The 21,762-nt window shown below is 32.0% G+C and overlaps 1 protein-coding gene across 1 annotated transcript; it reads left to right on the top strand.

The window, feature by feature from the left end:
- Positions 1-12,400: 12,400 nt before the first annotated feature.
- On the top strand, positions 12,401-18,076 carry LOC143584698 (DNA mismatch repair protein MSH2-like). Its single transcript, XM_077066696.1, has 13 exons — positions 12,401-12,617; positions 12,710-12,759; positions 12,925-12,957; positions 13,664-14,737; positions 15,468-16,022; positions 16,084-16,194; positions 16,267-16,356; positions 16,437-16,508; positions 16,829-16,939; positions 17,021-17,147; positions 17,227-17,411; positions 17,498-17,650; positions 17,743-18,076. Exons 1-13 carry the CDS (start codon positions 12,569-12,571, stop codon positions 17,941-17,943), a joined length of 2,811 nt encoding a protein of 936 aa, XP_076922811.1. The 5' UTR covers positions 12,401-12,568; the 3' UTR covers positions 17,944-18,076.
- The last annotated feature ends 3,686 nt before the right edge of the window (positions 18,077-21,762 follow it).

Genomic DNA, 21,762 nt, shown 5'->3' with positions numbered 1-21,762 from the left:
TAATTGGCCGGGTCAATTGATCAGACTACCTAGGGTGCAGCTTCTCAAGAAACCTTAGAGCTTCTCAATTTATTTGTAGTTTCTAAGACTTTACCTGACTTACAGTTTCAAACTTTTGATCACCTGATTTAGTAGCAACTTCAATGATAGGCACACGATCCTCTTGATCATTGCCATTACTTTTCGGTGTATAATGAACTGTAATGTTATTTTATATATATAGATCTACACTTTGAGTAATATATATATATATATATATATATATATAACATACTTTGACAATTGACTGTAAGTGTGTGAGATGTATATTATGTTTCACATGTGAAAAAAAAGTGTTGTAAGTGGAGAAGGCTAGTAACCTGCCAAGTTTTGGAGTTGTTAAAGTACTCCCTTTGGTAGGTGGTCTAGTCCCATAAGCTTGTTTTCTTGACAATTTATTTAAGGTTCTAACACCAAAATGGACAATTTTAATTATGACACGAAAATTTACTTTCAGTTATATAGGTTAAATATATGATGCTTATGTATTAAATATTTTTTATTTGTAATTTGTCGTCTAATTTATCTTTCGTTTAATCATTGTACGGACATGAGACACCTTTGGTTATAACAAGCTCATTTGGGCCGATGATGTAATGACCTAGATATGGAGTGTATATACTCACATATACTCCATATTTTATATAGCTCTCTTGAAAATAAAACAACTTTCTACAAAGCTTCATCTTTTTCTCTCCTTTGTATTTGCAAAACTAAGATCTGAGATCCGAGTGTTCCTGGCGATTTTTGCTAACTAACAAAACGGATTGATCCGAGTAAAGTTGTGAGATCCATTCTATAGAACCTACAATTGGTATCAGAGCTTTCAGCTCAACTTTTTGTGGTTTTTAGATCATACTTTTCGGATTTTGATCTTAGTTTTTTTGGATTTGAGGTGGTTTTTCGTGTTACTACTTTTGGAGTTCTTTACATCTTAGATCATCATCATCATCATCATCGTACTCAGTAAATCCCACCAATAGCAAAGCTATGGTAGGGTCTGAGGAGGGTAAGATGTAGACAGCCTTACCTCTACCCCATAGGGATAGAGAGGCTGCTTCCGGTAAGACCCCCGGCTCGATAGTAGTTTTGCATCAAGCCTTGGACATAAGGCACATAGCACTCAATCATCGGGGCACCGGCTGACTGGTGCATGTACCCTTGTCTTTCGGCTATCAACGCCATCACATGATGCTTGATTAACCTTCCGCCACTTTTAACGTTATTTTCACGAGATTAGTAAAATAACGTCAAAATTAGTGCAATTTTACTTTTGCCCACCCGAGGGTTCACACATATATACATTATATGCACGCACCTTAGATATACACGAAAATCATCAAATCTGTGTTTTTTGTGTTTTGAGTTTTTATGTCCAGTTCGTATTCGCTTGAAAAGCTTAGATCTAAGCCGATTTAGGGGTTTTTAGGCTAAAGTCTTTTTGACTTTATTGGTAATTTAGGTGTTATCTTTTCAAAAAAAAACGAATCGAATCAACTTTCAAAAACGAGTCGAATCGAGTTTTTCTAATCGAGTCGAGTTTTCAAAACAAAAACCAAATCGAATTCGAATAGTGTTTTTTTTTTAATCAAGTCGAGTAATTTTTTAAAAAAAATTGCTCCTTTTGATAATCTGATTGCCAAAATGTCTTACGATCCTGAGTTTGAAGGAAATCTGGATATGATGGAAAGCCGAAAGGAAGTGTTAAAAGGAGAATTCAACATGTTTAATCATATTCAAGGAGAATCGGCTGCCTCTCTCATCAACATATTTGAGTCACTCATCACTAAAATGAGAAGTGCCGGTATCAGCAATGATTAGTCTGAGATCAACAAGAAGCTTTTGGATTCACTATCTTACACATGGAACAGCAGTGTGATTACCATCAAGAGAATCACAAACCTGAATACTATAACACTCTCAGAGTTGACTTCTACCATCAAGTTTTTTGAAATGGATGACAAGCTCTGAATAAACAATCATTCCAAAGAAAATAAAGATGGGACAAGTGATGCGGGTGGACGCAGTCAAGCAAGTCATATCCCTCCCAAGGTACACAAACACTTTTGATCTCAAGCTTCTATAAATAAGGTAGAGTACTGCATAACTCATATTGTTACAGTGATTAAAGAAAAACTTAAGTATTAAACGTCTAAATGATAAATATAAGAAATCTGATAAGATATAAGAGAATCAAAACTCATCATGACGACATGCCAAACTTGCATGTCAAATTGTTTCAGTCTAATAAGACAGTTGAATATCATGAAAAACAAATAGTCGAGTTAAATGCTAAAATTAAGAAACTAGAACTTGGTTTGTCTCAAAGAAAAATAACTGTAGACAAGTTTGAGATGGCAGCGGATAAGTTAAACGGCATCATTGGAGCAAAAATGGGGGTAAAACAAAAGACGGGGTTGGGTTATCAGCATGTTGTCATCCCTCCACCTTTTAATGATAATTATACGAGTCTACCCCACTTTAGTTTCAATACCCCACCAAAGGAAGAAATGGTATATGGAGTTGGTCATGTACCAAAACCATCAATGTTTGTTCCTCCAGTTCCCAAAACTGTTGATCCAATCCCGATGCCAGTTAGTCTAATAATGATTTATCTTCTAATAGTGTGTCAGTGAAAATGGACATGAGTTGTGATTGAGAAACTGTTTATGAAGAAACTTTTGTTGAAAGTTGTGTCAATAAGAGAAGGCCTATTGAGGTGAACATATCGAGTTGTTCATCATTGAGTTGTGAGCCTAACGATAATTCAAGTAAAAAGTAGAGTTTTTGAAAATGAAAAGGCAAGTACTTCGTGTAAATGTGTTCCACCATGTAAGCGATCATTTTCTCAGACAACCAATATATTAAGAAATCCCTAGTCATACAACTTCTGTGATAACAACTACTATGTTGATCCAAATTACACCAATGTTTTTTTATTATCAGGGTCACAGATCAAATGGGTCTTATATTCATGCTCATTTCCAATGATCACCTTTCCGACCGCACCAACCATATTATAGTTCTGATAGTTTTATGGTGCTCCTAAAAGAAAATATTGTTTTGTTTGTGGTCACTCTTCTCACCTTGCAAGACATTGCAAGGACCGGTTCAAGCAACAAATTGATATTCAAAAGCAGTAGTCAGTCCCCAAAAGGAGCATTTAGTAGCCCATATTCAATGAATGATCAAGCTGATAATGAAGCTAGTAAAGTGGATATGAGATCCAAAGTAATAAAATAAAATGCAAGAGGAAACCTTTTTGAAAAATTAAGAAGGATAAAATCAAAAATGATCCTAAGACTGTAAGGTCTGAGTATTCACTAAAAACAGTTTTAAAATCAAGAAAAGAAAAGTCTAAAATTGCCAAAACCAAGGAATAAGTTTTTGCTTGGATTCCTAAGGAATATTCTTCATCAAACGAGGCTTCAACAAGAAATAAATTGTTTTCAGGAAATAAAATCAAGTTTAGTCAGTTTACGGTTGACCTTCCCGAGACAAAAATGTCTCGGGAACGCATGTCAATTTAAACGCTTAGTGAATGCATGGTCAATCAGGAGGAGTATCAATAGTATTCGGTACTTAGATAGTGATTGCACCCGACATATGATGGATGATGAACCCTTGCTATTTGACAATAACCATCCGATGGCGGATTCGAGTCTTTCGTAAGCGACATGGGACGACAAACTTCAAGGATGGGAAATGTTTCATATGGTATTGTGTGCTTCAACAACGCCAAATGTGTTCAAATGACTCAACAACAACTTGTCGAGTGTTTCTCAAACTCACTTCTTCTAAATGTTTCTCTCAAGTGATTGATCCAGCATCAGCTGTTGGGTTTCAGTTTGAATCTCTTAAACTTTGTCATACATTGTGATAATGCATGCTTAAGATGGTCCTGACAACAACTCGCTGACCTTTTTCGCTGAAGCCATCAATCATGCCCGATTTGAATTTCTGGTCGAATCGCTCGGCATGATCAATTTTGCTTAAAACTACCTATCTATCTTTTTATATATAAATTTATAAATATCTTTCAAATATGTCACAGATTTAGAGAGAGAAAATGAGTTACTACAACTCATCAAAAAGATTTTATTTTCTCTAAGAAAATCATAAATGATGTTTTCCCGTTTAGATGAAGCTCCTATTTAAAGGGAGTCGGATAATTTAAAATTCTAAAATTTTGAGGAACTTATCCAACCGTTGGAAAATGATAAGAAATTATATTTAATGATCTTAGCACATAAAAATAGTAGATCAAAAGCCAACAAGATTATTTATTGATGTGCAGATAGGCTTGACAAATGATATAAACAAAATTACCCGCCTATGCTAGTGGTTGTATGTTTATGAAACGGTTACATGACTCCACTTTAAGTCATATCTATAAAGGCAAAAATGTTATTAGTCAGTCATACACGAGCCCGTTAGTGATTGATCACCATAAAATCATTCTTGCTTTGATATATATATATATATATATATTAAAAATCAAAAAATGAAAAGGCTGAAAAACTGCAAAGTGCTTAAAATAATTTAATTCAACACAAAAATGTTAGCAATTCTCAATACAAATGTTGATAATTAACAAATAAAAAAAGGCATATTAGAACCACGTAATGTGGGGAAAACAAGTATGTCTTAAACACCTTATACCGAAGGCATGTAAGTCCGAACTTTTCAAGTAAGTCAATGGTTCAACCTTTAATGTTTATAAAAGTTTAAATTAACTCAAAAAATTTTGATCAATCATTAGGGGGTCGGAGTTAATTCGGGGTAATCTAGTAAATACAAATTATGGCCGAGGTATGATGGAGTCAGTAACTTCTTCGATTAAATGGGGACCACATAAGTGTTGTGCCTAATACATAAATTAACGTATCACTTTGACATCAAAATACTTGTTAAGTTTAAAATGGACAAAATATATCTACAGCCGACTTTGGGTTCTTGGCATAATAATATTGAAATAGAAGTGTGATCTAGGACATTAATAGACAATGTAATTTCATGTTGCGATCTTTCTCATAAAATGCTTACGGCTTATGTTTATTATTTGCATTTTTCATCATAGAAAATTACAAGGCATTATGTATATATTTTCATAATATTAAAATATGTGAAAATGCCAAAAAGATTTTAAGTTTTTATCATGGTCATACATATTCTATTAAACCTTTGTTTTATTAAAAATCGTGTGTTTTGTTGTCAATGTCATTCATGCAAAGTTTGTTGAAAACTTAGGACTTAAACAAATCATTTATAAAATGAGGGACTGAAATTTATATTTTATGAAAGTTAAGATAAAATAAAATTCAGAGTTATCTTCAACCATTTCAAACCAAGGGCATGTTTTGAAAAAGAAAATTCTTCTTTGACCCTCGTTCTAAGTTTTGTGCAGTTGTACATGGACATGTTAATCAAGATCAAGTCTGCTTGGATGCAAAAACCGAAGTTGTAGATGCTGAAGCGCTTAGAAGAAAACAAAAACGTGAAAGTTGGTGGTTGAAACTAAAAATGAACTGATCGTGTCTGAAGATCAGTCGAAAGACAAAGGATAGAAACCAGTCGGCTCAAGAAAATCAACATGAAAGTTAGATGTTGAGCCTCCCGCATCTGTTGTTTCTAAAATTTGATATTACCGGTCCTTTCCAGAAAATAAGATTAAAATTCAAGTTTACAAGAATGGAAATAAAGAAGCATCCAAGTCCAAAAGGAGTTTAGGTCCATTGAACTTTAAAGCACTTTCAAAGTTCGAGATGGAAGATGCTGAGAATGATAAAAACAAGCATGATTAGAGACGAAAGCACCTATCTATGCAAAAACCTAGAGGGAGACTGTATGGCTAAATATATGAGGCTTATGTATTAGATAGTTTTATTTGTAATTCGCCGTTTAATTTATCTTTCGTCTAATCTTTGTATGGGCATGAGATACCTTTGGTTGTAACAAGCCAATGGTCAAGCCCATTTAGGCCCATGATGTAATGATCTAGATATGGAGTATATATACTCACATATACTTGATATTCTATATAAACTCTCTTGGAAATAAAACATATTTCTACAAAGCTTCATCTTTTTCTCTCCTTTGTATTTGCAAAACTAATATCCGAGATCCGAGTGTTGTTGGTGATTTCAGTTAACTAACAACACGGATCGATCCGAGTAAAATTGTGAGATTCATTCTATAGAACCTACAAGTTACATAGAAAATGGGTATATAGTAAAGAGCATGGTTAGAGACAGCATGTGATGATGCAATGAGAAAAATGGAGCTTCTCTCAAAGTGGAAATATGTGGCTCCACGCAACCAAATTTTTATTGAACTATAAAAAACCGTATAAAATCTATTTCTGTATAAAATTATTTTGTGACTTACAATACTAATGATAATATTTTATATTTAGAATAATTAATTAATAATAAGATTTTATATTTTTATCATCCAAAATTTAATAAACTTCTTCCGTTTTAATTTTTTATATATTTTATAATATTTGAACAATGTTTTCTATATTTAATTTAAATTTTAGCTTTTATGTTTACATAAAAAAAATAAATAATAAAAATAAAACATATAGAACCAATAAGTAGCCATTTTCCCAAATATTCAAGTCACGATATAGCAATTTCACGTCTATAGTCGTGATCAAATGTGTAAAGCTTTGTTCATGCGACCGCTAACTTTTGCTTGTGTATCATTGTATTTGTCCCATAAATACCCTCTAAATTACTCTATGTGATCACAAACTTGTGTATCGTCATTTTTAAAGTCTCTTCGATGACAATTTATTTACAATGTCGACCACAACTCACGTATGTTCGTCACGTATGCTATGATAAATTTTCGTTTGTTTTACGCATTGTTCTTAATGTGAAATTGTTTGTTTGAATTGCAAACACATAAACTTTACAACAAACAAAGATCAATTAATTTACAATGTCGATCACGGATTACTGTTTTAGTTTTGTATCTCACCAGCAACGATAAAACGAAGATGATGTGAATGTCAACTAAGGATTACTATATGTGTTGACTCTGTATGTTGTTAGGCGATGATGGTTCCTCGTGGTCGTCAAGAACGATCGAGTTTTACATAAACTCATATTGTTGTCACAAACCAACATAGTTATTATACACTTATACATCAAGTTCAACAATTTTAATCTTTGTAGCAACATACTCCCAATACTACATATTTTAAGGCAAAGATTAAACATTTTACATTGAACATGTTATCCAAGAGTCAAATATACTCATCTTATGTTAACTTAAAAATGTGCATACGTTGTTCTCATCATAGTAATACAACGATGAGCTTGTAGGTCCTTAGAACGGATCAAACAACTATGTTCTTGGATCAATCTCACGTGTGAGCTAGCGGGAATCATGCATGAAGAACCGAGATCTTGGATCTTGTTGTGTTTGTTTTGTGTTCGAAAAAGGAAAAGAAAGAGAGGAAGTAGAGAGAGTAGGTAGATAGATAAGATAAATTTTGCAAAAGGTTGTGTGTAACATGTGCATGTTTCACCTTTTATAAGTGAAGTTATGTCATTCCCACTTTTATTATTCACGGCTCAATGGGCTCAATATACATGGCCTCGAGCTCAAATTTTATTGCAACTAAACTGAAAGCTAACATAATATAACGTTAATACAGTTAAATAATACAAAATAGGCTCAACAGAGCTTTAAACTTAATGAAATGTCGGTAGCACAATAGTGCTTGAATGTATCTCATGGTGTACCAAGCAAAAGAGGTGTTGGAGAGAACACTCGAAGTACTTTACTAGATGTGTAAGTCTCGAACACCTTCAAATACTCGCTCTTGAATCATAAAACAATAGAGAAAGATGTGTGTAAGAACATATCAAACTTAAACAAAATGAACATATATAAATTGTAAGATATATATTCATATCCATATGATCACATTATGATCGAAAGTTTTACATCATATTGTTAACCCTTTGCCAACCCAAAATGAGCTCTCCTAAGGATGGTGATCTCACTACATACACGCATTACAAATGAACATTGAAGACCTTATCTATAGTGAAAACATAGTACTCACACATGAGTAATCGTGAACAAGAAGTTCCCGCGGATAGGAGTATGCGTAACTGTGTATTGAAGTTCCTCAGTGTAAACTTTTGATACCTACAAATCATCAAGTATTCGTAATGTAAGTATTCACAGATGACTAAATTACCAAGTATTTGCATTTGACTATCACTGATCACATTATAACCTATACAAGATGTTTGTACGAGTGTATTTCGACAAGATATAAAGTTATGGTAAATTGATTGTTCCTTCTTCTCGAGTGCTTTCTTTTATCATCGAGAAAACATGCAACGAAACAACTATTATATGCTCTAATTGTTTCATTATATTGTTAGCATATGTAACTAAACTATTAACATAAACATAGATGTTTTTAACTTAGAAAAAACCAGAGTGTGTAGACAACAAGTACAAAATAATGTTAAAATATTCAAATTGTAAAAAAATATATATATATATAATGAGTGTATTAGAGTATTGTTTTCATGGTGACAAGTCGAACATAAGAACGATATTTTGGCACGGCTAAGCATAATGAATACTATTAAAAGTCGAACATAAGAAGGATACATTCTCTGTCTGTATGATATCACTATAAAACAATTTAGCCACTGAATTCTAGAGCTAAGCATAAGACACATCCTTTTTTAGTCGTGCCATGTATACCCACAACTAGAGGCGTGCACGAAACCGAAAATAACCTAAACATAATTGGAAGAGCCGTAATCGGTCCTAAATAACAAAACCTAATAAATAAACCAATGGCTTGATCAATGTATTTTGAAGCACAAATTTTTTGGTTCAGTTTCAATTTTGCAACTACAAATATAAGAAACCGAATAAAAAACGATTTTAAGCCATTTATAAAATTAATACTGTTGTAAATTAAAATCTTTAGATTGAAATGTATAATAATCAATTAATAATAAGTTAACCGAAAAAAAAACAATCATAAAATTTTAGGAAATTTCATAACATTAAATCGTTTCTTTTTCAAAATTTGCATGTCCAAATGTTAAAACCAAAACCGAACCAAACAATTGTAAAACCCGAAACTTGAAAAGTAAAAGGCCAAAAAATGGCTTTCAAAAGCCCAAAAAGCGAATATTAATTTTTTGTTCAGCTAAACTATAAACCGACCCATGCGCATCTGACCCACAACTACCACGACACTCAGCGAGATGTGCTCTACAATATTTGGTAAGTTAAAAAATTGTTACATAACATCGCTCATGCATGTGAGTAGTTGATCCGTTTATTACTAAACAACAAATTGTGATGATTTCCAAAATGATGAGAACTATCACTGTCCTTGCTAACAAACCTCACTTGCATTATGAGTTATCTATATATGATTTTGATGAGCGTGTTTTAATAGTATTCATTTGTCAGATATTCAAGCGTGACGAAAAATACATGAATCCAAGTCATGCATATGTTTACTATTTCTTAATGAACCATCAGTAAATGTGCATTTGTTAAGACTATATTGGGCCATTGAAAGATAAATCTTTAAAGGCCCTTGGTATCCTTAGCATTCAAGGGTGTTGTTCTTAGGTGAAGTGTCATTAGATAAAGGCATTTGTGAGGTGGGAATTAAAGAGATGGAATTGGGGTTTTAAGGATTTGTAAGATAATGTGGCAGATGACATGACAGATAAAAACACACTTCGTCGTATTAAAGATAGTCTAATAATGTAAGGACAGAAAAATGAAATACTACTTTAATACATTATGCATGATTATCTAGCATAGCTTATCTTCTAAATATATATACATAATTAATTCTTAAAAGAAAAAAAACCAACACTTGATTTTTTTTCTTACAATTTTCTCATAGATAAACCATATCATAATTAGTTTATCATAGATGATGATGGTATTCAGAAATTTTTTTTAACTGCCAATAAAAGACATATTATTACGTACACAAAATACAATTACAAGCAAGTTACTATTAGTCTATGAGTATAAACAACTCAACACCATACAACAATATGCCCATGAGGCATAATTTCGAGCCCCCTGATTACATATTAAAATCAAAGCCATTCCACCTTTCCCATGTTAGGCTCGTACTTTTTTATTCAATTTTTCACCCACAAAAAACTCAACGTCCTTATCTCGTCAATCAAATTGGTAAGAGTAATCAGTTTCCTTTCAAACATCAAGAAGCTCATTGCCCTTAATAAGTACCGAATCATCATCAAACACACCGCATGAAATGTCTTCACTTTTCACCTCGGTAAAGATAATATTTTAAAATACTTAAATAAATAAAGAATATGTATAAGTTATACCTAGAAAGAGTCAATCGCACTTAGGGGTGCAAACGAGCTTAGCCGCTCGCGAGTTACTCAAGATCAACTCGTAAAAATAACTATACATATAAAGGATGAATATCATTTAAGAACTGGTAAAATTTGTGAGAACTTTAAGAACCAATCTCAACCATTTGTTGATTTAATCAATGGCTAAAATTCATAATGGCAATTTTGTAAATACATAAAAGATTATGGAGATTAAATAAAAGATATATGGGTATTATTGGAACACTCAATTTTGTAACCGTATACTTTTCTTCACCCATCTCCTAAAAATGGGGAAACCTCCATATTTCTCTCAAATTACTAGTTTGAATGAAAATGTATAATTAATACTTTAGTTTTGTAAGTTAATCTTCATTAATCGGACAAACAATTAAATTTTGGCTAAATAACTAGAACATTCAAGATTCTATATAATTACATATATGTAAATAGTTTATTTACACGTTATTTTGAATATTTATATATATGTAAATAGTTAACTGATGTACATGTAAAAACATGTTATATATATGTAAAACAAAGTTAATACTACACATTAAATAAATTTAGATAAATAAAAAAAGAAACAATTAACAAATTATATATATGTATATTAAACATATATATATAATTGAAAATTTACATAAACTAAGAAATTCATCTTTTTAATATGTATTTTGATGAACTTTAAATTAAAATTTTACATAATGTAAGAAAGTATTTGTTTTAAAAGATGCATATGTGAATTTAATTAAAAAAACAACGATCCATAATAGGTAGTTTTGAAACCAACATCATTCTTTCAGTCAAATAAAAATAAGGTAATTATATTAGAGAATTAAGGAAATTTAAATGATTGAGAACTTTCAATACAAAATGGTTATATACTTGACAAAAATACCCTTTCTAATTAAAAAGAAAAACAAATAAAAAAATTAAATAATTGGTTGTGATGGATTCTCAAAGTTCTTAAAAGATATGGAGTTCTTAAAGGAAACCTTCCATATATATATATATATATATATATATATATATATATATATATATATATATATATATATATATATATATATATGGAAGGTTAACGTACAAATGAAATTAACGTGCTAAATGTGAGAATCAAGTAGAGTAATTATGTAATTACATCATAGAATAATTATTATAGAGTAATTACATAATTACTCTACTTGTATATATAATTACTCTACTTGATTCTCACGTTTAGCACGCTAATTTTATTTGTATTTGATCCAAACCCTATATATATATATATATTTAATTAATAAATAATAAACAAACTGAGCTTAAGCTTTGAAAATAGAGCTCGAAACGAGCCGAGCTTATGCTCGAGCTCCGTATAAATTAAACAAGTCGAGCCCGAGCTCGTTTACACCCCCTCTTCCTAGATGTGCACAAATCGGGTTTTTCAAATACCCGGGTTCCGGTGTGACCAGGTATTGGAAATTCGGGTATTGGCAATACTCGGGTTGGGTTCGGGTCCGCGTATTGTCTCTAAAACCATACCCTATATATCGGGTTCGGGTCGGGTATAGAAATGGGTATTCTAAAACCGGGTATTTGAATACCCTATTTCCGGGCATTGAAAAAACCTATTTTGGATATTTTTTTCTGGCTTTTTTCTCGGATATATATTGGATTTTGTAAGGGATTGCACCTTTTAGAATTATATTTTCATGTAATATCGGGTATAGATCGGGTATTTGAAAAATCCTGGTTCCGGGTATTTGTAAAACCCGGTTCGTGTTTTCGGGTATTACCGGGTACAAATCAGGTCCGGTTCCAGGTTATGAGTTTTGTTACTGAAATGCGTACCTTATCTGTACCCTACGAGTAGGGTCGGGTCCGGGTTCAAGTATTTAAACCCGAGTATAAAAAAACCAGTTCCAGATATTTTTATCATATATGCTTCCAAGTTCGGGTATTTTGTGTACCTCAGGCTCCCACATTCCCACCCAAAAAGTTGAGGAAAAAGGCGCGTTTATCCTGGAACCACACCACCGCCACTTCCCTTTCCCGCCCAATTACCCAAAACCCATCTCAAATTCGTCTTATTTAGACTCTTAAATCCTCATAAAACCCTATTTTACCTGTCAATTTGTTGTCTATTCACGAATAATCGAACAATGGAAGGTGATTTGCAGGATCACAATAAGCTTCCAGAGCTCAAATTAGGTTAACACCTTCTTCTCTCATTTTTTTATCAGTGGTTAATTATGTCAACATTTGATTGAATATTTTATTTTTATATCATTTCTTGTGTGTAGATGCTAAACAAGCTCAAGGGTTTCTCACCTTCTTCAAGAAATTACCTAATGTAAGCCTTTCATTTTCATACTTCTAGTATATTATTTTTATTATTATTATTATTATTATTATTATTATTATTATTATTATTATTATTATTATTATTATTATTATTATTATTGTTAATGTATAAGTTGATAAGTTTAGTCTAAAACCAGCTCTTTTCGCTTTGCAGGACACCAAGGCGGTTCGGTTTTTCGATCGACGGGTAAGCCCCCTTACCACACCACATATTATGAATGTGCATTTATTAAACAACATCATTGCATACTATTGTTATGTTTATGGTTTATTGATTAAAAACTTAGAATATTGTCGTTCGTTTGTCGCGTGATTAGTAATAAAGCTTCATATTACTTGTTTTTTTGATTTTGAGTTGTGGTATTATAATATGAATTTTCAACAAGTAGTATTTATTAGTATGAATTTGCATCGGTCTACCTTTTCTCTTTAAATAGACTTGTTTTTACACATATGTGTCTAGTTTTAAAACATAAATTGAAGATTTAAAACTAACATAGAAATTCTGTTATGACAGTTTGTAAGCTTAACTCATTAAAATAATCAATGTTTTCATTTTTAATTGCAAAAATATAATTTTTTTGGTAAACTGTGAGATAATTAAAGTCATGGTTTACATTTGTTAAGTGATTTTCTCCAAATTTGTTAACAGAAATTAGAATTGTGGAAACATAATCAGTTAGCAAACGTCTGATGTAAATGTAAAAGAAGAAAACAAAAATGTTGCCAAACAAGGTCTTAAGTATACTTTTTATTAAATGTTTTATCTGTAACTTCATATTCTTTATTACTATGTTTGACTATCATTTGTTTTTCTAATATTTTCACTGATATACAACACATCTTTATATATCATGTACCATTATCTTATGCTTGGAAATGAATCTTAACAGGACTATTATACATCTCATGGCGAGAATGCTTCATTCATAGCAAACACATATTATCACACCACAACGGTTTTGAAGCAAATCGGAAACGGGCTCGATGCGTTATCCAGTGTGAGTGTAAGCAAAAACATGTTTGAAACTATCGTTCGCGATCTTTTACTAGAAAGAACCAATCATAGTCTCGAGTTATACGAGGGCAGCGGGTCAAACTGGAGATTAGTAAAAAGAGGAACTCCCGGTAGTCTCAACAGCTTTGAAGACATCTTATTTTCAAGAAATGAGATGCAAGATTCACCAGTAATCGTAGCCGTTTTTCCAAATTTTCGTGAAACCGGGTGCACCGTTGGATTATCTTATGTTGATCTTGCTAAACGGGTTCTTGGAATTACCGAGTTTCTTGATGATATGCGCTTTACGAACGTGGAATCGGCTTTGGTTTCTTTAGGGTGTAAAGAATGTGTCTTACCTACTGAAATTATAAAATTAAGTGAGTGTAAACCATTGTATGATGTAATGTCAAAATGTGGTGTGATGGTAACCGAAAGAAAGAAAGCCGAGTTTAAAGGACGGGATTTAACGCAAGATCTCGGTAGGTTAATCAAAGGTTCAAATGAGCCGGTTCGTGATCTAGTTTCTGGTTTTGAATATGCACCTATGGCTTTAGGGGCATTATTGTCATATACCGAGTTACTTTCTGATGAAAATAATTATGGTAATTATACAATTGGTTTGTATAATATTAATAGTTACATGAGATTAGACTCTGCTGCAATGAGGGCGTTGAATGTTATGGAGAGTAAAACCGATGCCAACAAGAATTTTAGTCTGTTTGGTCTCATGAACAGGACATGTACAGCTGGCATGGGTAGAAGGTTGCTACATATGTGGTTAAAACAACCTTTGTTAGATGTTAACGAGATCAATGCAAGGCTAGATTTGGTGCAAGCGTTTGTTGAAGATACTGCTATTCGTCAGGATTTAAGGCAGCATTTGAAAAGAATATGTGATATTGAACGAATGATACGTATTATTGAGAAAGGAAGAGCTAGTTTGTTGCATATTGTCAAGCTTTATCAGGTAACTTTTAAATTATTCTGCATCTTTAATGTTTATAATAATTCGGGAGAATTTCATATATACCCCTAGAAACTTCAAATGATATCATATATACCAAGCCAAGTTTAAAATATTCTGTATATGCATACCTTTAAAACTTACTAAAATTTTATATGTACCCTTCAATATTTAAGCTTTAGTACTTTATATTTAACTATTCTTTATATTTTTTAATCTTTACGTTTTCTCAAAAATATCACATAGAGACGTGTCATCGCATTTTTCATTATTTAATAGGTTCAAAAATATAAAGATAATTATATTTATTAAAAGTTTGTAATTGTTGTAAAATATTGTGGACAAATAGCAATATGCATAGAACTAACAATAATAATAAAATAAAAACAAATGAAATTTAAGGTCTGAGAAAGACAAGGGATTGAATTGCTAAATCTGAACCTTTTTATGAAATTATTTTAAATTGATAAATCTGATATTTGAAATTTTTTTTATATCATTTTCAATAATCCTTACACATATAAACACCAACCGAGCTACGTCTGATATTTTATTTATTAAATAATGATACATATATGAATATATGATATTTTGAATTTGATTTTGGCATATATGATGTCTCGGAAGTTTTCAAGTGGTATATATGATATTTCAAAACTTTCTAGGGGTATATTTGGAATTCTCTCTAGTAGTTTTCATGTATGTAACTGTTGTTTTTAACATTTTTGTGCAGTCAAGCATCAGGCTTCCATACATTAAAAGTGCAATGGAACGATACGATGGTCAATTCGCATCGCTAATTAACGAAAGATACATGGACCGTTTCAATGATTTAACCAACGATGACCACTTGAGTAAGTTCATCGGTCTTGTGGAAGTTTCTGTTGACCTTGACCAGCTTGAAAATGGAGAATACATGATTTCACCTGGTTACGACTCTCAGTTATCCGATCTGAAAAACGAGCAAGAATCATTAGAACAACAAATACAAGATTTGCATAAAAAAACCGCTGATGATCTTGATCTAGCTGTTGATAAGACGTTAAAGATGGATAAGGTAAGTCAGTTTGGACACGTTTTTAGAATCACAAAGAAAGAAGAACCGAAAGTGAGGAAGAAACTTAATACCCATTTTATTATTCTTGAAACCCGAAAAGACGGTGTAAAGTTTACAAACACCAAACTGAAAAAACTTGGAGATCAGTATCAGAAGGTTCTAGATGAATATAAAACATGTCAGAAGGACCTTGTTGCTAGAGTTGTTGCAACTGCAGCTACTTTTTCTGAGGTAATTACATTTTGTTTTTTAACGTTTTTTTATGAATGGTGTTGACTAGTCAATGATGCAGGTGTTTGAGGATTTGGCCAAGTTGCTTTCAGAGTTGGATGTTTTGCTTAGTTTTGCTGACCTGGCAGCTAGCAGCCCGACCCCTTATACAAGACCAGATATCACACCATCTGTAAGAATTATGGGTTTAAACTTTACAGGCATTTTTAGTTATAAAATACTTAAATATGTATTATTTTTACAGGATACTGGAGATATCATATTAGAAGGAAGTAGACACCCATGTGTGGAAGCTCAAGATTGGGTGAATTTTATACCAAACGACTGCAGACTTGTAAGATATTATTATGCAGTTTTATCGCCTTTATTTATACGTTCATTATATAATTTTATTTTATTTTTACAAATTATTAGGTGAGGGGAGAGAGTTGGTTTCAAATTATCACAGGGCCTAACATGGGTGGAAAATCCACATTTATACGCCAGGTATCAAGACCAGTTATCATATAAATTTTTACTGTAACATATAACCTTATTTGTCAATCTGTTATAATATTTTTTTACTACGTGCTACTATCAATTATACTATAGTTGAACTTTGATTTCCTTTTATATTGTCGCGTACATATGTAGTCAAGAGCTAAGGGTCTCTCTGAAAGCCACCTCTCTATCCCATTGGATAGAGGTACGGTGTTCCTACATCCCACCCTTCCCAGACCCTACTTATAGCTTTGCTATTGGTGGGACTCCACTGGGTATGATTGATTGATTGATTGATTATAATATTTTTTTCTTGGTTTATACAGGTTGGTGTGAACATTCTTATGGCACAAGTGGGTTCGTTTGTTCCTTGTGACAAGGCAACCATATCTATTCGTGACTGTATTTTTGCTCGTGTTGGTGCTGGTGACTGTCAGGTAAACTCTAATTTTTTTTGTCAATATATTTTTTGCTAGTAAAAAACACATTTTTAATTGTTATTAATTTGTGGTTCTTAGTTACGTGGAGTTTCTACCTTTATGCAAGAAATGCTCGAGACAGCATCAATATTAAAAGGCGCCACTGATAAATCGTTAATTATTATCGATGAGTTGGGTCGTGGAACATCAACTTATGATGGATTTGGTTAGTTTTTTTTGTATTCTATACTCAGTTTATTATTATACTTCAATGTTTTTACAATAATTTGTTATTTGGGGTGCAGGTTTAGCATGGGCTATATGTGAGCACTTGGTTGAAGTAATTAAAGCCCCTACTTTATTTGCTACTCATTTTCATGAGTTGACTGCATTAGCTAATGAGAATTCCGGCAAAACTTCCGGCATTGCAAATTATCATGTCAGTGCACACATTGACTCCTCGAGCCGAAAGCTAACAATGCTTTACAAGGTTGTTTGATGCTTCAAGCAATAAAATATATCAAAAAACAATACTTACTACTTTTCTTTAAATTCATTTTAACTTTATTATATCAGGTTGAAGAAGGAGCTTGTGATCAGAGTTTTGGTATCCATGTTGCGGAGTTTGCAAACTTTCCTGAAAGTGTTGTTTCTCTTGCTAGAGAAAAAGCTGCTGAGCTGGAGGATTTCTCGCCTCTTTCAGTAGTATCGAATGAGGCTGAACAAGAGGTATGCATGCCTTCGATATATTTTACTGTTTAAAAATAGCAATTATTATCAGATTTACATAATAAGCATTATTATCATGCTATTTGTTACAGGCGGGATGTAAACGTAAAAAACCATGTGAACCAGATGATATGGCGTTGGGTGCGACTCGGGCCCGCCAGTTTTTAAAGGATATTTCTGCATTGCCACTTGATAAAATAGACTTGAAGCAGGCTTTGCAAGAAGTGAAACGCTTAAAGACTGGGTTGCAGGATGATGCCGGTAACTGTAAATGGCTTCAGCAGTATCTTTAGATGTATTATAAATGTATGCCTTGTTTCGCATTTCGGTAACTAGTAATTACCTCTTTTGCCCGCAATCTCTCCCATGGGCGCCTTACGTTTTGTTCAAACTGGTTTTGTTTGGTGCAATGGCAGATGGTGGTTTTGAACCTGTTCGGATGTTGTGTTTGAGTTGGTGAATATATCAGTCTGCTAACCCAACACGATTTATACAAAAGTAGAGTCGAAACATTTTGGCGTGGCATACTCATATAGATAGGCATATAGGATATGTATAAATATACTACATAGTTAAATTTGGTTAAACAACGGATGTTAAGATTGGCTCAAATGTCTAGGCCTCGGTCGTAGAACATCAACACGAGTCAAGCGTTTATGATATCGAATTTCCATTTATTGATAGCAGTGATGATGGTGAATGAGATAGGATATCTTTTGATTGAATTCTAATATGTTAACAGGAATTTTAGGAATTTCATTCCGATTTTAGTTCTATTAATTGTACTAAACATTTCATTACGATCTTGAACAACCGGTTTTACACCAATCCTTCTTTGAATGTAGATAATCTGGTAGGAATACTTAACACGTTGTCGACCCGGCATTAGCACACAAAATGCATCGCTAGAGATGTGTTGCGTTAACATGTCGCCAGCCCTATTTTCTGAGAATACATTGCCGTCGACGGGTACCGAGATGTCAGAGATGGCAGCCCGTCGATGACGACAATAACATGAACATGGATATTGTGTCACCACCGACAAATTCTGGCCACGTCTTTATCTTATTGGTTTACTAACACGTCGCTGGGGATATAAAACACATCGCCAGGCCAGCGACGCTACATGAGAGAGATAAAGCTGGAAATATGAGTTTAAGGGGACAAATTTGGAATCTCTCTCCATTAAAGGGCTATTTTGAGAATTATATTATGATTATAGATTACTCTAAATACCAATTAGTGTTACAATAATTATTATTATTATTATTATTATTAATCAACTTATTATTTCAGAATAAAAGTCTAGATAAGCGATGATGGAGTTTCAGTTAATAACGATCAGCGAGTGGTAACTAACGTGTAACATGAAGGTAACATTTTTATATGTAGAGTCATGTCCTCTTTGATTACTGCATTAAATCTTCTTAATCATTTCGAGAATGTAATCTGTGAATTGTGATTAATGGTTCTCAAACTTGCTTATTTGATTTTTGGAAAACTTCATTTTAAAGCTTTTGAGTGAGCTTTGCCAAATACTTTTTGCTTTATAAAAATCAAATAAGCAACATTTAAAAGCTCACCCAAACACCTTGGTTTCAAGATCTCAAAAATCTTTTTTTTTTATATTCGGTACAAATAAAATTAACATACTAAACATGGAAATACCTAGAGTAATTATGTTATAAAAAATAGTATAGTGTAATAATACTTACTCTGGTTCAATAGTTATATGTAATAATAATTATACTAGTGTTAACATAATTACTTTAGTTATTTATATAATTGTCACGATAAAAGTCATCTGTATTTGATCCAAACTCCTATTTTTTATACAATAATCTGATGAAAATTTCTATTCATAATTTCAAATTGTTTATATAGTTCTGTAAACATCTGTAACCAAAAATGACATTTTTATGAACACATGTAATAAATGACATTTTTATGAACACATGTAACCAGTATTGATCCGAAAAGGACATTTTAATTCATAACAAATTGAATTCTCAATAGTGAATTTCTTCAAGTGATTGTGGCGTTCATGCATTTAATGTAAATACATGTTTTTTTTCGTTATCTTTTTCTCAAACCATAAAAAAATGAAAAAGTAAACATCGTTTCGGATTTTTCCGTCCATAACACAATCTCTGATTAAAATTTCATTATTTATATCTCTCATCATAAAAACAGAAATAAATAATTCATTTACTATTTTTGGTTTTAGTTTTAAGTAATAGTGATGCTGATCTTTATGAGTAACTATGACATGGATGTGTTGACCTTGCTGTAAAAGTTCTTTAAATTGATGACATGGTATTTTATTGCATAATAGTTAAATTGCGTACTTTTTTGTAATCTTATTGTTCGATCACATTTAGTACATATTAATAGATTAAAATAACTCCATAATTATTTTCGTTTTTTTTAATTCTATTTTTGTTTATTTGTTTGGTTCAACTTGAAATGAGTATTGACATTGCACTGAAATTGTTGAAGTCGCTTGTTTGTTAATACCAATTAATAATCTATTATTGTAATCTATTAGGAGTTACAGATTTTTTTTTTCTTTTTGAAGAGAAAAGTTGAATGCATTTATAACACTTATTACGGTAGATGTTCGTTTTATTTTATCTGTAATTCACTAATATGCTTATCTTTTTGACCAGCTCATTTTTTTACCCGATCAAATTTTAATGTAGTTTTTTGAATCCACACTGATATGTTATTATGTACAAGCTTCACTAAGTGGTTAAAAAAATGATATTACTTATGATTTTAAATTTCTCTGAAAAGTGCAACACTGAGAAATCCACCTGTATTTGGAATTCCAAAATGTTTTGTTGTTTTGATTTTTAGTTTGGCTATGTTAGAAACCGAAAAATCGAAAATTGATTTTAGGGATTTCATTTCGATTTCTATTTACTGTCCTAAACAAATTTTTTTTATTATTTCAAAGGTAAGCACTAAAATTTGGATTTTATAGTAAATTAACATAATTCACTCTAATTCAACTCGTCTAATAAACCTCTATTTCATTCACATTTTAAATTTAAACTAACAATGTAAAATCAAATAAAGAATAGAACCCTAATTCCACATCAATTGAATTCCAACATCAAATTAATGCAATTTTAAAGTTGAGTTGTTTTTCTCTAAACCTCATTGATATTTTTATCTTCAAGTTGAACCATTGATATGTGTAAGACTGTACACGTTTAATCAAAGCAATATGATGATGGTAGTGTGTCATATGAACGGCCAAAAGGTTACAAATATGGAGTACCACTACCAACCAACTAACGACCTTTTGAAGGGGCCATTTTGTCGACTATAGATGGGCAATTATGTAACTTCACAAGGGACCATTTTGTCTATTTCTTCTTATTTGTAATTATTGGTGGATTTTTATAATCCTCCATTGTATATTTGTATGACACTTTATCTACATTAAGTGGACTTTTTCTACTATTTATATATTTGATGGCTAGCTTTTATAGAATTAGAAGAAATTGTTGCTAACACCACCAATCAAGTTTAAACTTCAAACTCAAGTTTGTTGACTTGCTAGATTGTAAATTTTAGTTGCTGATTTTTTATTTGTATTTATTATTTATTTTATCTTTTTTCCTATTGGTTTGTGTATCTATGTAGTCAGTTTTCGACTTTTTGGGTTACTTGACTTTTTGTTGTTTGAAAGTGAATTCGAATTCGAATCAAGTTTAAGTTATAATTCGAGAAACCGATTTTAATGTATATAATGCAAATTCGGATGTTGAGGTTGAATCGATTAGGCATAATAAAATATGCGAGATGGTGATATAGGAAGCATGCAACTGAGTTAAGGTTCATCAAATAGAAACATGAGATGCAATCAAAATAGGGTTCATCAAGAGCAAACCGAGTTAGGGTTTTAGAGATATTATAATTAGTTTTTTGAGTTATATTTTCTTAATAAACGAAAGTTAATCGTTTAATTCGTGTTTTTTTATTGGTTGGGAGTTGAGCTGGTGATACGAGAAGCATGCAAATTAACACGTGGAAGCTTTGTAATGAGATGGTGGATTATGGTACGTCTTCTATTTGACCAATTATTGTAAAAGTCATTTGTG

The sequence above is a fragment of the Bidens hawaiensis genome, unplaced genomic scaffold (assembly GCF_021521415.1).
Source record: "Bidens hawaiensis isolate Kalapana, Puna unplaced genomic scaffold, B.hawaiensis_p1.1 tig00001521_1, whole genome shotgun sequence".
Taxonomy (NCBI): Eukaryota; Viridiplantae; Streptophyta; class Magnoliopsida; order Asterales; family Asteraceae; genus Bidens; species Bidens hawaiensis.
Note: the sequence above shows the minus strand (reverse complement) of the source record. Positions and strands in the feature narration are given on the sequence as shown.

Bases quoted from the DNA above. Each gene is read 5' to 3' on its own strand.
- LOC143584698 (XM_077066696.1), top strand. From the start codon at position 12,569: ATGGAAGGTGATTTGCAGGATCACAATAAGCTTCCAGAGCTCAAATTA. The intron at 16,509-16,828 runs GTATCAAGACCA...TGGTTTATACAG, and splicing joins AATCCACATTTATACGCCAG to GTTGGTGTGAACATTCTTAT. The intron at 17,651-17,742 runs GTATGCATGCCT...TATTTGTTACAG, and splicing joins CGAATGAGGCTGAACAAGAG to GCGGGATGTAAACGTAAAAA.